This window comes from Pyxicephalus adspersus, chromosome 9 (genome assembly GCF_032062135.1).
Source record: "Pyxicephalus adspersus chromosome 9, UCB_Pads_2.0, whole genome shotgun sequence".
NCBI classification, from domain to species: domain Eukaryota; kingdom Metazoa; phylum Chordata; class Amphibia; order Anura; family Pyxicephalidae; genus Pyxicephalus; species Pyxicephalus adspersus.
The window spans coordinates 20,221,474-20,238,922 of record NC_092866.1 but is presented as its reverse complement, the minus strand read 5'-3'; the positions used below and the strand labels follow the sequence as shown (position 1 = coordinate 20,238,922).

The 17,449-nt window shown below is 38.6% G+C and overlaps 1 protein-coding gene across 1 annotated transcript in view; it reads right to left on the bottom strand.

The window, feature by feature from the left end:
* The window catches only part of LOC140338498 (uncharacterized), a 153,772-nt gene extending 136,450 nt beyond the window's left edge, over positions 1–17,322 (bottom strand). The window contains exons 1-2 of the mRNA XM_072422737.1: positions 17,270–17,322; positions 8,297–8,478 (exon numbers count right to left, since the gene is read on the bottom strand). Of these exons, the coding sequence (XP_072278838.1) occupies positions 8,297–8,455 (159 nt within the window). The 5' untranslated portion in view covers positions 8,456–8,478; positions 17,270–17,322. The remainder of the gene's footprint in view (positions 1–8,296; positions 8,479–17,269) is intronic.
* Positions 17,323–17,449: the final 127 nt, after the last annotated feature.

The window sequence follows — 17,449 nt, the reverse complement described above, 5'->3', positions numbered from 1 at the left end:
TATCCTAATCCATTGCTGTGTTTTTATGTGTTTTATATTCAGGCAGCCATTCCAATACCAACTGTTTGTCAATGCAAGTCAAAGAAAAAAAACTGCTGCCTTACAATGTAAAGTATGTGCTTTGATATACAAGTCAGTCCAAGGTCACAGGCACCTACTGTACTAGTCCATCAGGATGTTATTCCAAAATGAATGAATGGCGCAGCAAAACTTTGAACAGAATGCCTTGTGTTATCACCATGGGGACACAAACATTCCTGTATTACATACAGTAGGTCTAACAGAGGCCTAAAGGCTAACAATAATTTTAAATAAAATAACACAAATTACCTCCCTAACCATACTAACTAAATCCTCTTCCTTTTTCCTTGAACCAGTGGGTGATGTGGCTCAGAAATCTCAATGGTAGCAAGTCGCACTCGGAGAAGCCTCCACTAAGGTGTAAAAGTAATAGAGGTTTTTATTCAGGCCTATGAACGGCCCAACAGGATTTCTGCACCCTGATATCATCCAGAAACCCCATTGTACACCTGAATCTAAACCTTCTTACCTCTGGGCTTTCTGCATACTTCCTGTTCCCTTTTGGTAAATTCCCCTCTTCCACAGAGAAGTCTATAGAGTCCAGTCAGCCCTCTGGATGCTCCACAGGGAAAAAAAACAACCTCCTTTACTAAAGAAACCTTTCGATACAGTAGCCATTTTCTAGACGTTCATAAAAGAAATGTATCCTGTATTTTCCTATTTTACAGATGAACATCTTATTTGAACTAAAACTCCACTTTATATTACTGTTTCTTCCTAAAATATTGAACACTGTATTATTTTGACCATAAAATCTCTGTATCAAGCTGAAACAAAGGGTAAACTTAAAATTATTTACCGTTCTTCTGTTCTTCTTTTACAAAGAGTGTGGAAAGCGTGGAGGAATGACCACTTTAATGTTATTAATGCTGTTTCTTAACTTACCAGTCACAGGATGGACAGAGTCTTGTACCAAGCAATATCGATTTACTGTATTGTGGTCTACAAAGAGGTCCAAGGCTGCCTGCATCTGACAATTCTAGGTGAGATGGATACTTGGTCCCTTCAGCAGTGGTTCCTCCTGTTAACCCCTACAATGCTAGTTTGTCCAGTAATAACATTGGTGCTGGTAGAATGACTAGCAGGGGGCCTGGCAACTGTCACACCCTTAAGTATCAGATACCAGTAAGTATTAAACATGTTTTCAACAGGTTACCTGTAGTTGATTTTTCTAGGGTAATGAAAGGGCCCCTTTAAAATTTAACAGGTGGTACACAGAGAACCACATATTTATAGAAACTGAGCCAAAGACTCAATCAGGTCAGAATGATGAACATATAAAGAGTAAGAAGTTAAGAAGTGTGGTTCTCTGTCCTATGGATTCAGACATGACTCACAATCTATCTGAATTCCGTCCTTTTCTTTTGTGTATTTATAATTGCTTTTTATGCTTTGTACAGGTCATAAGTGCTGCCTTTCAACACAATGATTTCATTTTCTCATTAATTTGGAACAGTTTAATAAACTACACTGCAGAAATAGAACACGGAACATTAAAATGCAGATGGATTCTTTGCAGTAGGCTTTCCATCTTGCCAAGGCGCAAATAATGTTAAAAAATTTCAAGTACAGCCCCCAGTATTTGCTTGGCTCCATCAGCATGGACAACAGATGCAATATCTAACCCGAATTAAACCCTGATTGTCGGGGTCATTTGACAATCAGCCACCTAGTGCTTAAGACTAGAAGGTACACTTAGGATGTCACACACATGTACCATTTCCCTTCTTGTGACTCCTCTTCGAGCCATCTTTTCGATCCATTTACTTTCATAAAAATATTTTATCAGATCTTACTTGTGCATGGAAAGGATGTTTACAACCTTTTAGAAAGTTGTCTATGGCTTTGATAGACGTAGCTGATTGTAGCCAGTTAATTTTAACAAAAGTTGTACAATTCATTATACCATGGAGGTTCAGGCACCACATACCCTTTGCTTTTGATGTTTCTTTGATTGTTTAGAGCTCTTTAAAATCCTGATACATACTGACATTCTAGGATATGTTCCCAATTTTATGTAGCAAGTATTTTCAAATACAAAATTTAGGAAAATCCCAGGGAATATCCTTGGTTGTACGTGATATGGTTTTATGAACCTAACTCTTACGAATAGTAGACATTTGTCATACATTGATTTTTGTTAGTGATATTCTTCTATTTATCCACTCTTCAGATTTACATAGTTTTGCTATAGCACATTTCTGTCTGACAAGGAAAGCATCTGCTGTTATTCAATAATGCTTACAGGTATCTTTGTCATCTCCACCGTGATTGGATAGAGAAAATGAAAAGACTGAAATTCTCACTTTGTCCCCCTGTTCCAACTCTTCATTAGGATGCTCCTCCCCTATACTGATTCCTTTTCCCATGGTCTAAGCTCTGCTGTACAAGGACTGCAAGAGGCAAGTACTTAAAATGCCTAAATTTGCAAATGTATAAAAGTAAGCTCTTTGGGGCAGGGTCCTCTCCTCCTCCTGTGTCTGTATTGGTCTGTCATTTGCAACCCCTTTTTAATGTATAGCGCTGTGTAATATGTTGGTGCTACATAAATCCTGTTTAATAATAATAAAAAAGTGTGTATTAATGAATACAGAGCATCAATGAAATGTGTATTTTTATGTCTACCTGAAGTATAATGATGCACTTTAACTGCCTAAAATTATGTTTGCTGTCTGGTAGGAGAGCCTGAAGACTAAGTCAGATTCTAAGACTCTCCACTGACATCACAGCAAATAAAGTCCAACTGAACTTTCAGTTTAAATTTTTTAATATTTTACATTTCAGTTGCATGAAAACAAAATCAGAGAACAATTATTCTAAAGAAAAAAAATATGGGGGAAGCCTTGTCATATAGTGACTCGAAATTGTAACTAATTCCTTTTGTATTACTATTAGTATTAATTAGGTAGACAGAACTCTGTGACTCACCACAGGCTCTACACCAGAGGTCAGCAAACTCTGGTCTTTAGGCCAAATACGGCCTAGCCAGTAGTGCGTTCCGGCCTAATGCCCCCCTGCTCGATCCACCTAATCCCACGGGCTGTTGAGCCTCCTAGTTATGCCTCCCTTCCCTATTTACCACGGCTGGGGTTAACACTTCCGCCACCGGGGCAAGGGGACATTTTCTCTCCTCTGTATGCGTTACGGAGGAAAGGGATTTCTTTTCAGGGGCGTTCCCTCTCCTCCGTATGTATTGCGGAGGAGAGGGATTACCCTTCAGAGGTGTTCCCTCTCCTCCGTAAGCATTGCGGAGAAGAGAGATTTCCCTTCAGGGGCGTTCCTGGTGGGGCAGAGCCATCAGCGAGGGACTCGAGAGACAGTCCGGCCTAGTGTGCCTTCCTGGCCGCCTGAAATGGCCTAGTAGCCAAAAAGTTTGCTGACCCCTGCTCTACACCATGGCTGCATGTCATAAACAGCAGCAGCAGCATTGTGGTAAGGATACCTACTTAATGGGTGAGTTAGAAATATCAGAAATTTACCAGAAATGCCTCATTTAATCTTGCAGAATCTAAAAAATGCTAATGAAATACAGAATTTCTTTGAACACAAAAAAAAAAATCAGTCTGGTGTGGTAAAAATTATTCTAAAACTTTTGTTTTGACCTTTGTTTGAATACCTCCACACCTCTGTCAAACATGCATGCCTTATGAAGTAAAATTAGTATTGCAGGAAGGCTCCCAGCAGTTGATCTACCTATAACTGACTAATTCATGGTAAAATGAACAAACCCTTTTCCTATGTAGCCTCAAACTGAAAAAAAATACTATTTGGGTAGAGTTTTGCCTTAATAAAGTGAAGCATCGTGCAAATCACAAAAGACAGTTCTCTGCATTTATTGTATAAAGGAGCAACTGTCAAAGTAATACAACTGTATTGTTATTTTTCAATGCAAATAGGCAGATACTAAACACAATCCATCATTTGTGAGTGATGATCTTTTAATATACATATTAACTGGACATAAGATAACACCTGGAACTGTTTAAAGAACACAGCTATACATAAAACTTTCAGCAAACCAAAAGTGTATCCTCAGGGCATTTGAGGAAACCCAACAACCCTGATTGTGACAAAAGCATTATTTATAGATCAGGGAGACATGCACACATGGTAGTATTAAAAAGAAAACACAAAAAAATAGCATTTCTTTTTTAGTATGTTGATAAAGCAGGTTTTGATACTGGATGATAACTAAACAAAGAAGATGCTGGTTATCTGGAAAGAAAAGACAGTAGAGGCACTGCCAGGAAGAGTATCAGTATTTACCTGCTAGTATTGCACATACACTTTCATGATTGGAGGCTGGGTGATTCAGCAAACCTGGAATGGATCTAGTCCAGGATTGAAAACATTTGCTAATAGCAAGTGACTTTTAACAAATCCATTCCAGGTTTGCTGAATCACCCATGTTCACTGACAAACGTGTCTCTTCTCCAGCCTTGGAGAGCTTTAATAAATCAGGTCCAATGACTTAACATAAAAATGAGCTCTAATGCTAGGTACTTTAAAGCAGGACAAGCACAAGCAAAAAAAAAAAATATTCTTGGTGTTAGGTGTAGGAGCAAATTTGCATATTAAAAGCCTTTCCAGTTTCAGAAATGGAGACAAATGCGTCAACAGTTTCCATTCAGCAATTTAAACGGCAACAGCATTAAAAACTCCAGAAAAAAAGTTAGATGTGAATTCTTTACAGACTGCAGACAGTGAGCTAAAAGATTTGTCAGGCCAGCTCTGTAGTTTTCAAACGGATGAGTAAGTACATTTTAACTTCTCTGTGAAGAATTTTTAGCAATATAATTACACAGTACAAGGCCTCCAGATGCTTGATTACAGGACAGATGATGTGTGGTACAAATGTTTTGGGTCACTGACCTGCTCTAAAAGCCTTCTCAATATGTACATAATAACAGACATATGTTTTAATGACAGCCATAAAATTATAGAACATCGTCTAGGTCATCCCTGGAATAACAGTATTATTGACCACTCACCACACAGAGAACAAAATGACAACTCCTGATCCCAAGGGGCTAGCAATGTGAGCTCAATGGTAACGCTGACATGTATTCATACACATCAAATGGTTAAAATATGAAATAAAATACAAACCTGTATTTTACACATTCCTTGTGGTAGCTTTTTATTTTTTTTAAGAAAGTTTAATTCAAATGCAAATACCAAATTAATTGGTAATTTGTTTTACCCTGTTCGCCAACAAATCTGAACCTGGTAGGCATATTAACATTGAGCAAGAGGGACTAAAATTAGTAACACGTCACTTTGATTTCACCACATGAAAGAGATAAATATGTTCTGTGTGTTATATTAGCTGGAAAATCTGAATTCTACAGTATTTAACTTAACTGTAAACATGCTAAAACCCTATAGGTTTAGTCAAATGAATTTGTTGACTGAGTTCCTCTCGAAAGGAGATACAGGTAACTGACAACATAAGGATGCACAAGGCATCTGTAAATGAAATCTGTAAAGTGAACCCATCTGGAATCAAACTTTATAATAAAGCAGTTACCTGTAAAGAATATTAGAATACTTACTTATCCTGCTGCCCAAGATGCTAAAAACCACAGTGTGGTACAAATGGTCCACACACATTACTGCTGGGATACAGACAATCCCATGGAGTAGTAATGATCTGGGTCTCCTGCGGGTCTTATTGGTTTCTGCTGTCCTCCAACCGTTTACTGTCTTCTGTTGTGGCTAGGAGTTCAGTAGGAAGAAACAATGAGGGTCCTAGTGGATTGGCAGATACAAAAGGGTAGGTATCTCATTTTGTTAAATTGCATTTTTGGATTTTGTTAAAGCATTTGAACTGCATGGAGCAGTGAACGGCAGCACACGCAAGTATTCAGGTAACTGATATATTTCACAGTTTAGATCAGAGAGTTGTGATTGGTCAATGTAGGAAAAAACCCTGTTTACTTTAATACTCTCTCCCCAGCAACACAAATGTAATTTTTTTCCCAGGAGACAAAACATATCCAGTGCTTGCAAGTATAGAGGAACACATGACAGTAATGGTACTTGCTGATTGGCTCAATGCTGTCCCTGGAGAGAGAGTTCTCAGATCTGTGTAAGCTCCAGTTTTGCACAAGGATTGATGTCTTTGCTAATGGTAACTGAATGAATGAAAGGTGAATATATGCACCAACAAAATCTCACTCAAGAAAGTAAAATTAACAGTAAACTACCAAAATAGAAAATATTTTATTAAAAGTACTTAGAATCAAAATATAGTTAGTTGAATCAAATATATTTAAAATGTATAAATAATGCTATGCATGTGATTTCAAGTATAAAACTGTTTATGTATTTCCCTCTACAATGATAAAACTACATAACAAGCGATTAATAGACTGAAAAAAAGAACACTCAACATAGGATTAAGTATTTTATCTAAAAAATTGGGGAGCCATCATACAAAGAAATATTATTGTATTTATATTTCTTACACTTATATTACTACAAGCCAAAGTAGTGACAGGAAAAACTACTAAGCACAGTGGGGGACTGGGCATAAGAGACATCAGGAAGGAAAACAGAAGTAAAATAGCTTTTTGTTTTTGCTTTTATACTCGAAAGTGTGTTGTATGGAAATATACTGCTGGAGGCAGAAGCTCTTGAAAGCAGCAATGTGAAGAGTTGCTATCTGCATGAATTATACATAGAACCTTCTTTCACAGGCAGTTTATTTAACTAAAATAAGGATAAGAGTTGGTGTCTTTGTGGTATCTAGACTCTTTCTGTCTCTTCATCTCTTCATGGCATTGCTGGACACCTGAGGACCAGTCACCAAGCCAAAAGCAGACACATTGGACCATGAGGAATGATTCTGCAATCACTCCGCCCGCAGATCGTCTGCCCAGCAGCTTGCAGAATCCTTATCCTCCCTTTAGTTGGCATCCCCAGCACTTACTGACAGCTGATGGAGATTTCAGAGTATGTGCTGCAGTCAATGAGCAGATTAGTCCCTGGTTGCTGGATCCTCAGAGTAGTTAGTACCTGGGACTTTACCCAGCTATACTCTGCCTGTTCTTGCCTTTACAGATACCTCAACCTGATCTTAGCACTGATTTTTGTCTTCAGCCTACCCTGACTTCAGGCCGTCAAGACCTTAATTATTACACACATATTATTACACAGTATTTATATAGTACCAACATATTATGCAGCGCTGTACAAAGTTCATAGTCATGTCACTAACTGTTCCTCGAAGAGGCTCACAATCTAATGTCCGTACCATAATCATATGTCATTATTACATTCTAAGGTAAATTATGGGGGGAAGCCAATTACCCTAACTGCATATATTTTTTTTTAATTGTGAGAGGAAATCCACACAAACATGGAGAGAACCTGCAAACTCCATGCAGATGGAGTCCTGGCCAAGATTCAAACCTGGGACCCAGCACTGCGAAGGCCAGAGTGCTAACCACTAAGCCACCATGCTAACGGTATTGCCACTTGCCCTCTGCCCTGACCTCATTTCATCTTAACCCTGTCTCTCATCAGCTGCCTGCCGGTTATAAGCCTTTACTGACATCCCAGCCTACCCAGTACCTGATCTTTGGCTGTCCCTACCCCGAAGCCATCTGTTCTGCTTGGCTCATGGTAGGCAAATTCTGGGGGCCACAACCTGGTGTTCTCCTTGCATCAAAGTAGTTTGGTGGCCACTTGGGATACTAGTCTATAACCTCTTGCAGGGTGTTCTGGTAAAAGCCAGAAGACACTTGGACTATGCACCCTGGGTAATCCCCGGGAAGCCATAACAGAAATATATGCTCCCCATACTAGAAATATAGGCCCTTTCTTCTTGTTCCAAACTGTCCAATAGAGCAGTAGGTGGAGTGGTGGGGTAAGTTGAGAGAAAGTGAATATGTGATGCTAGAGAGGTTTAAGCTATAATTGCCTAAAAATTACAAAAATCTGCAGCAGTACTTAAGAGTCAGTCACAATTAGTTGAAGTAAACTTTTTTTTATAGTTCTCCCTCCTTTTTTATTGGGGGGGGTCACTGCCTAAGTAAAAAAAAAAAAAAAAAAAAAATGACCAGCTTCATATCATATCCACTACCATTTCAAGAAAATCATCACTGTAAACATTCATTGGATACATATTGTTAAGGGTTTCACATAAAAAACAAATAATCATGCAATAAAAACTTAGTATAGAAATCAGCTGTAAAAAAATAAAACTTACATTTGGAATGACAGTAGCAGAATCCTGTTTCAGCAGTCTGTAAAACTCTACCCCCACTGAAAAAGCACTGAATGTGAGTTTTTTTGATTCTCCATTTTTTCTTCTTGTAAAGGTCTGGGCTGGAAAAGTGCAAAATGGCTGCTCTGATGCCATCATCATTCCCAATTCAGTCTTTTTAGATCCTGCACAGAGATGCATACAATAACAATTGGTAAACATGACAATAGTGCGCCATAAGGTTCAGACAGAATCAACAGCTTTTAAAACGGCTAAATTTCTTACAGACATGTGCATTACAACCAGTGCTGAAGATGCTATAAAAAACCTGAGAAACTTATGATGCTGTTTTATTTAAAGTTGAATGCAAAATCAACCTGAGCATCTGAACCTGAACATTGAATAATCCTTATGTTAGCCTAGTGGCAGCTGCTGCCTATTGTGTACTGTAAAAACAGGCTGACGATTACACTGCACCATCAGCTGTGAGCCCATTGTTAAGGTATACAGCAGACATGCAGTCAGTAATTATGGTTTATGTTTGAATTTAAGGAGGTTCTATGATGGCAGAACCTGCAATAAATTAAAGAAAAACTGAAGCATCACCAGTGGTGACTATTATGCTACAAAGTAAAAATGCTGTTTTACTCCCTTATATAAAGGTTTTTACCTGCCTCATTGGTCTCTACATTTGTCAAAATCGTTGAGCTGTGCTTGCGCAGCTTAGCATTGGTTTCCAGAACACCCGGCACGTCCTAGCCTCTTCTGCTGTTGCCTGTAGTGAATGAACTCCCGAGCTCCTTCATGGGTGTAACATCGTTCCAGGCCAGCCATTTAAGATGGCTGAAGATTGAAACAAGGAAGGGAAGATGGAAGAAGTTTGCAGCGCCCATGACGGAATGGGTACAGGTGATTACAAACTGGGTTTAGTTCCGCTTTAAAGATTCAATCCATCCAACACTAATATTCAATCCTGTTATGTTAGATAGCTCATTCAGGGAGCTAAAACATAAAAAAGGCAGGAGGCTGCCTGTCAGGTTCAGGCTATAAAATACCACTTTGATTGGACTAAACCCTTAGCAGAATAATTCTGAATATTTCAGTGATTGACAAGACATAAAAAAGTAAGCGGCAGTCAAAATTTACAAAAAAAAAGCCCAATTCCAAATGCCCAAAAGTGGGGATTAAATATTGCATCAGAAATTAGGAAACAAATGAAGAAACTATGACATTGGGATTAATGACAAAAATAAAATTTCCCTTGTCCTAATTTTCCTTAAATTTCTGTCCAGGTGATGGGTGGCAAAACAGGGAAATGAAATGGAAATCTCTTTAATAGCATTTAAAACCTGACAAATCCTTTCCAACTCTAAAAAAAGGTTTTGACTGTGTAAACTTAGTGGATTTCCAGCCCCTGATTTTTAGTACAACAGCTTCTGGCGAAAGCTTGGATCAATGTGTAATGCTTTTGTAGGTCAAAACAGTGAAGCAAATTGAGGGTAATACATTTAGAGGGAGTTGAAAAAGCACTTTGCTCAGGACCACCCAATAGCTGCTGTATCATGTGACTTCTCAACATGTGAATGCAATACTTTAACCTCTGGGTAATTGATGCAGGAAATGTAAGTTTTCATTGAAATATATGTAAACCACAAATCTCTTTTACAGTATGTTTAGCATCACTCCTATTCTATACAGTTTCTAAAGCACATCATTTTTTAATGAATTTCTTAAAACATCTTTTATCTTGTGATCCTCTTGGTAACAGTAATTACTGCTGCCTGATTTATTAAAGCTCTCAAGAATGAAGAAAATAGACTATCATGGGTAAACCTGGGAGATACAGCAAACCTGGATTGGTTTTGGTCTAGGATTTAAAGCATTTTCCAAAAAAAAGCAAATTAATTTTAGGAAATCCATTCCAAGTTGGTTGGATCTCCCAGGTTTACCTATGACAGTCTATCTATCTTTATCTTTTGGCCCATAAAGTCTTTTTATTCGACTAGAAAACATGCTTTAACCTAACTAGAACACACAGCACTCAAAGCATTCGTGTTTCAGTGGCCTTTGGTGAAGCTTCTATTGTCTGATGAGTTCCTAGGGACAGTTTGTTAAATACTGACAAGCTAACACAAATATTTAGAAAAATGATGAAGCAATAAAAGTGGGTTTAATTTCTTCTGCGTTATATAGCCAGACAGCATCACATATCTTTTTTGTAGTGTTTAAAACAGTTCCGGGAACAGAGGTATGGCACACAATAGCATCGCTCTAGCATTATAACTTTAACACTTCTGAACTTTAAATTGAGGACTTATGAGAAATACTCTCAGAATCTGGTTACCTATATGAATAATATGCAATGCATAGTGAACAGAACATCTGCAGAGGAGAAAAGAAACAGTAATGCAGCACAAAGCAATAATAATTTCCAAAGTACTAAAACTCACAGCAACCAGAAATTATAAAGTAGCTACTTCATGTTAGCTAAAATCTGATACAGGATGCCACCCCCTGCACATCTGTGGTCATATAAACTGTTACAGAACCAGCCAGAAAGAGCAATAAAATTATTTTGATCATTTCGTTCATTGCTATAGAGAAATGACCTACTAAGGATAATATTTAATCCTAGGGGTGTGGTTCAGATTAATCCCAAATAAAAGAAGGCAAGAGGGCACAGGATTTAACATTTCCTGCTGCATTACTCATGCTTATCTTTTTCTGGGTTTCATGATACCCAGCTTTGTTTATGGCTAGGATAACAGTGCATCTTTTAGAATCTCTAGCTAGGAACATGTCTTCTGAATATATGCATTACATTATAGTATTATTAGTTGTATATGTAATGTACAGCGCTGCTTAATATGTTGGCGCTATATAAATCCTGTTTATTATTATTAATAATAATAATAATTGTTACTATTATCTTTTGTACTTAAAGAAAATGTTCTTGTCCTTGTTTCGCTTCCTTCTTGCGATCTTTGGCCATCTTGATTGGCTGGGCTGAAATGACGTAACACCCACACAGGAGCTCATTCATTCTTGGCTCATGCAGAGGAAGTCAGTGTAATAAAGCTGACATTGTACATGCGCATCTCTGCTTTTTCCTAAAAACCCTGAGTGATCAGAGAGGTAGGAGAGATTATTGCAGAAGGGACATCAGCTGATCCATTTTACAATGACCTGGCTAATCATGTGTACATGGAATTTAGTTCCACTTAAGGACTAGTAATGCAATATGTTTTTGTTTTTGGGTTTGATAAACTTTTACTGGTCTAAAAGCTCATTCGAAAAAGGACAAAAAGAAAACAGGAAAAAAAGGGATTCTGGGAACAGGAAGATGAGGGTGTTAACAAATGAAATGCACTTTCAGGTAACTCCACAACCACAACTGATACTGAAAAAGTCACATTCACCTATTTCACTACTTCATTCAGTTCATATAAGAGCAGAGTTCCCACTGCATCACGAAGAATACTTCTTATTGAAATGTAATTACGTATTGTGACAATATCAGTACAGATATGCCTACCGTTTCTCTTTAACCATAATGTAAGCAAGCCAAAATGCAAAGTACTTGCCAAAAACTGAGCAAGCAGATGGGGTATGACAGGGAACCAGGTTTATTTCTACATATGCTTCATTTCATTTTGGCAAATACATTTAATTTTTCAAAATGATATTCCAGGGATAAGCACGGGCCATGGTTTTGGATTCTAGGATTAATCAGAAAGTACAAAGTTCTCCAACAAACAAGTAGTTTGGACTTAAGCTACCTCACATCTTCATACTTGAGTGGCCACAAGCAGAAACTAGGAAAAGTTTTACTGAGGTTGTCATCAATAAACAGGCAAACTTACACATGAATGTTTTAACACATGATGCCTCCTGCTGCCTGTATGTCCTCACAGCTGTTACTCCCAGCAACACTCCTACCAACAAATACCCCCACTTTCCATACATCCCATTTAACATGGAAACCCCAATATCAGATGTCCCCATAGCCCTCTTGCAAAAATGTACTTTCAGCTTTTGACAAACACCACGTTTCCTCTACAAATAAATGCACCATTATAAGATGTCACCCACAGCTCCTAACAAATAAATACCCCCGCATAAATATCTTCCCCATAAATTATGCCCTTTACAACTCCTACACAAATATATGTCCATGCATATGATGCCAATGTTGCTACCCTACAAAAAAATACCCCCACATCTGATGATCCCCAGAGCCCACATACAAGTAAATGCCCCTACAGGCATGTAACTAACGTAACCATATCTAATATATCCCTATATATAAAGCGTCTACATCCACAGTCCCTGTGCAAAAAATGCCTCCAAACCAATAACTTCTGTCACTGAAGTCCCTTTTTTATATTGTTTCCCAAAATCAAATTCCTTCGGTTGTCCTTGCTGAATAACCTGTCCAGCGGCCAAGCTTTGCAAAGCTGCTGCTCTGGCAAGGTTAAAAGCCTGGGACACTCACATGGAAATTTGTAATGATTTGTAGGTATGCGCATACATTCTCAGGCCTGAGGACAGGTTTAACTACGACTAATTTAAAGAATGGCTGTTTTTGTACAGATAATTATGATGAATTATTAATAAAAACAATATTAAAAAAAAGCTGTGGGACCAATAAAGCTTACATCCCAAACCAACTAAATATTAAAGACTTTGTGATCAGTCTTCGGAACATAGTTATGTTGACAAAAGGCACATGTCAATACAGTTATGTCAGAATTCATCATTTTAACTGTACATTGAATCAAAAATTATTACCTGACTAACACTAACGATACACTGTTGAGTTTAGTTCTGATGAAAGAGTAGTAAAACTTAATTAATGCAGTTTACTGGAAGTGTAGTCATCAAGATGACTTATCTCCACAGCGATTTACACAGAATGTTGTTAACCATTTGAAAACTAAGATTTAGGTGGCACTAACAGAGGAAGAATTTGCAATTCACTGAAATAACACAATAATCATGAAATGGAGATACTTGGATTCTGTAAACCAGCGGTCACCAACAGGTGGTCCGCAAGAAAATTTTAATGGTCCGCGGCTCTGGCCGGTGCACCCCCAGCGGGGTCTGGAGAAAGACCCTGCTGGAAGGGGTGCACCGGCCAGAGCCGCGAACCATGCCTCCCGTATGGATCGCAGGCTCAGGGCGGTGGATGGGTTGTGCCTCGGGAGTGGTTGGGTTCGGGCATCTTGACGTCGCTCTGGGGGAACTTTCTTTCCCTTTGACTGTTACATGGCTCCCCGCACATGCACGGTCTGGAGTCCGTAAATTTAGTGGTCTGTGAGGTCCAAAAGGTTGGCGACCACTGCTTGTAAACCACATGAAATTTTTTAAAAAGATAGCAATACATATGTGATAAGGATGTGATTCTCACCCAGGGTTCCTACAAAGGTTTCTGGGGGTTGCTTGAGAAATTTTTGCCTCTCAGGTCTGTTACCTGACCACCATGCTAATGTACTGTGAGCTGTGTATATAGCAATTATAGAAGAGGTTCCCTGAAGACCTGAAAGATATTTCAAGGGTTCCACCATGTTAACAAGGTTGAGAAACACTACGATAAAGAGTCTACAAGCCCTATCTACATGCTGGCTTAAAATGAGAATACAAAATATTATTATGAAATATTTTTATATCTCTCTGACATTTGTCTTGTATTACGCTTGTTGATGTATCCAGCTATCCCATACTTTACTTAAAGTGAAACTGAAGTTCAATTTTTCAAATCTGGCATCAGGCAGAGCTTTATTGCAGAAAGAGACATGCGAAGACCCTTCAGCAATAGGAATTTTTACCTGCCAGAGTGCTGTCATTCAATGCTGTGGGATTGAATGAAGTCCTGCACAGGGTGTAATGTTGTTCGGGCCTGGCAAACCAAGATGGCAGATAAAGTTAATTTATTGCGGAAGTGACATCAGCTTGTCTTTCTGCAATATTAGACTTTCAGTTCTGCTTTAAAAAACTGGCCAAACCTACACACTAAAACGTGTAAAAGCAATCCTTCACATGCCAAAAATGCTAGTAGAAAAAGCTTCTTCAGCGGCTCTCATTTGTTTCCATTATAATAAGTGGCTTGGCATTTTTCTCAACCGCTGCAAAGCCCTAGGGCATAAATAAAAAGCAAGATTTTTACTAAACATTTCTTTTTTCACAGATATAACAGTCAGTCTCAATCAGCCTGCACTTCTATTGATAGCATATAAACGACTGGATGTTTGGCAGGTTCCAGCTCAACACTTCTGTTACTATGCCAGAGTACTAAGGATACAAATGCTTTCTATAGTCCTGCAGTGTTGAGTGTAATCATGATTAAAATGGTACACAGCTACAGACTTTTCCTATTAATAATATTTCTAACATGAAGATTGGGTAGGTTCATGGCTATGAGAAATAGGTAGTTCATGGCTATGAGAAATAAGTATTTCTTGCCAGCCCCAAATATAAAAATTGAAAACCAGAGAAAAAAGAAAAAAAGAAAAAGAGGAGTTTTTTTGGCAAGTGTATTTACAAATTCAATTAGGTATATATGTGTAAAGAATAGGAAATATATCGCACAAAACGCTAACTATAAGTACTACTCTAGTAGTTGCCAAGCCGATTGGACTAATTGTAGGAAAAAGAACAGTGGCTTTTTATGGCAAACTTGTATAATATAACTGTTAAAATCCTTATTTTTTTATAAACGTTACGTAACAGAAAAAGAAACTGTGTGATTATAGTCATCTCATAAAAGAGATCAAGTTCAAAATAAATAAAGACTTGGCTCCTTACAATTCTTTGGAGACCAAGGTGTAGATAATTAAACCTTACAGCTTGTATTGTTGTTCAACACAAGGTTGCAGTCTTCTACCCAACGCATTTCGCCTCAGTGGGCTTCCTCAGGGGATTCGAAGATTCATGTGTTGAGGTTGGTAAAGCCATAGATTGAACATTCAGTTGTGTTGGTTCAAGATAAGTATATAAGTTAGTTTGGATGATTTATAAGTTGGTAATTACATGCATCAACAGGTGTCTGATCGAAGGATAGTATAGGGATTTATAATTTTGTAAGTACTGATCATTACGTAATGTGTATGATGTTTACATACAGCAATGCTTAAATTTCATCTGCAATCTGTAATGCATCTAAGCAATCGAGTATTGGAATTTTCCTACGTAAGCCAATTTCTGGGTATAATTTTTAGTTTATGTCAGATCTGATTTCAGTATCATGCTGACTTGCGACAGTAGTCTAAATTTTTCTTGTTGAGCGATACCAATTAGCAAGCCATTCCGAAGATGAACTGCTTTTTTGTCATATTTAAAAAATGTATTTGTATGGGAGTCCATTTGCATTTATACAGTCATCATTGCATCCAATGGCATCCTGTGTGCAGCCCTGCCGATATTTTAGCATGGAAACTATTATGCCAAACTATCTCCAAACCAAGCACCTCTGTTGGCCAAAGAGTCTTTTTTTTTTTTTTAGCAAACAGTTTATGTCAGGATGTCATGGGCAGTGAGATCGTTTTGATTGGATAGGAATTTTTCTTAACATTGTGCATCACCTGAGCAGTGCAAAATCGGATGATGCAGAAAGGAATACAGGGCAGCGAGGAACAGACTGGACTAGGATTGTGGAGAGATTGATGGTTTTGCTCCTATAAAGGTAAATGGTATTTATTTATCTGCAAAAGTATGACGCCAGGATGTGCTGGGTATCCTGGGACTGACTGACCCCCCCCCCGCAAATGCAGGAGTTATGTCATCCACCAGGCCAAACAAGATGGTTGAAGATCAGGAACCCGGAGGAAGACTTCACATAAAAGGGTAAACAAAGCTTTAATTTAAAGAAAAAAATCTGTTCGTTTGTGTTTTGGTAAAAGTGCAACAACCTTATTAAAAAAAAAAAAAAAAGGGTGCAGCACCGACCCCCTTAATTCTTAATTGCCAATGGATGGGATCGCAGAGCCTCCCGGGATAATGTCACACATTCAGGGAGGCTCTTGGCTGCTCCTTCTGCGCATGCCTGAGCATCTCAAGCATGCCCAAAAAGAGCCCTTTTATCAATAGTAAAGAAAATGACTAAATCACGCATGCACAGTGAGATCGGCAAGTTATTTCCTAATCTATGTCACCCAATCTTGCACCTGCGCAGTGTGAGATCGGGTGACGCAGGAGGAAGAACACGGAAGAAGGGAAGAGAAGGTGTCGGCGCCCGGTGAAGACGGATACTGGGACAAAGCAGGACCCAAAGGAAGAAACCTCCCGACGGATAGACAGATCTGTGGAATGGAAGGTAAGTGTGATTTTATTGTTTTAGGTTTACTTCCGCTTTAAGTCAATCTAGAGAATGCAGAGCAATTGTTGCTGGCAGGCTTGTCGCTGGCAGGAAACTCTTCTCGTACCCAATCAATACAAAAATGAGCAAGTTAACCATTCTGCAGAAAATAATTACAATTTCCCCCACCCCCTAGATTGTAAGCTCTTGGGGGCAGGGTCCTCTCCTCCTCCTGTGTCACTGTCTGTATGCGTCTGTCATTTGCAACCCCTATTTAATGTACAGGGCTGCGTAATATGTTGGCGCTATATAAATACTGTTTATTAATATATACAATATCCCTTGAGAGAAGGGGTATTGTATATATTACTTCAAAGATGATAATTGTGAATAAATCACCAGTCCAACATATGTTAAAAGGACATGCAAATTAAAAACTGCTTATATATTATACGTTTGTTTGTTTGTTTTTTTCACACAAACGTCAGCTTTCATTTCATAAAGTGGCCCTGTCACCACAGTTTTTTGTATACTAAGCAGCAGGCTGCCTTAGAAGCTGAAGCACCAATGTCTGCTTTGTATGTTCTCCTCCTATATGTATAAGCTAGCAGTAAGGGCCCCGAGCTTCATATGCAGGAAACATAGTAAGTTCTGTCAGGGCTTTTATAACATTGCGCTCTCACCTCATTACCGCCTTGCCCACATCTCCTCGATCTAATAGCGCCCAGTTGCTATAGTAACGCGTGAGAAACTTCCGGCTAGCATGATGCTGGGAAATGTAGTCTGGCGGCTCACACACTGATCACGTGGTCTGAGTAGAGCCTGAGTGATGTGATGCTGGAAAACTATGTACTAGCTGTGGA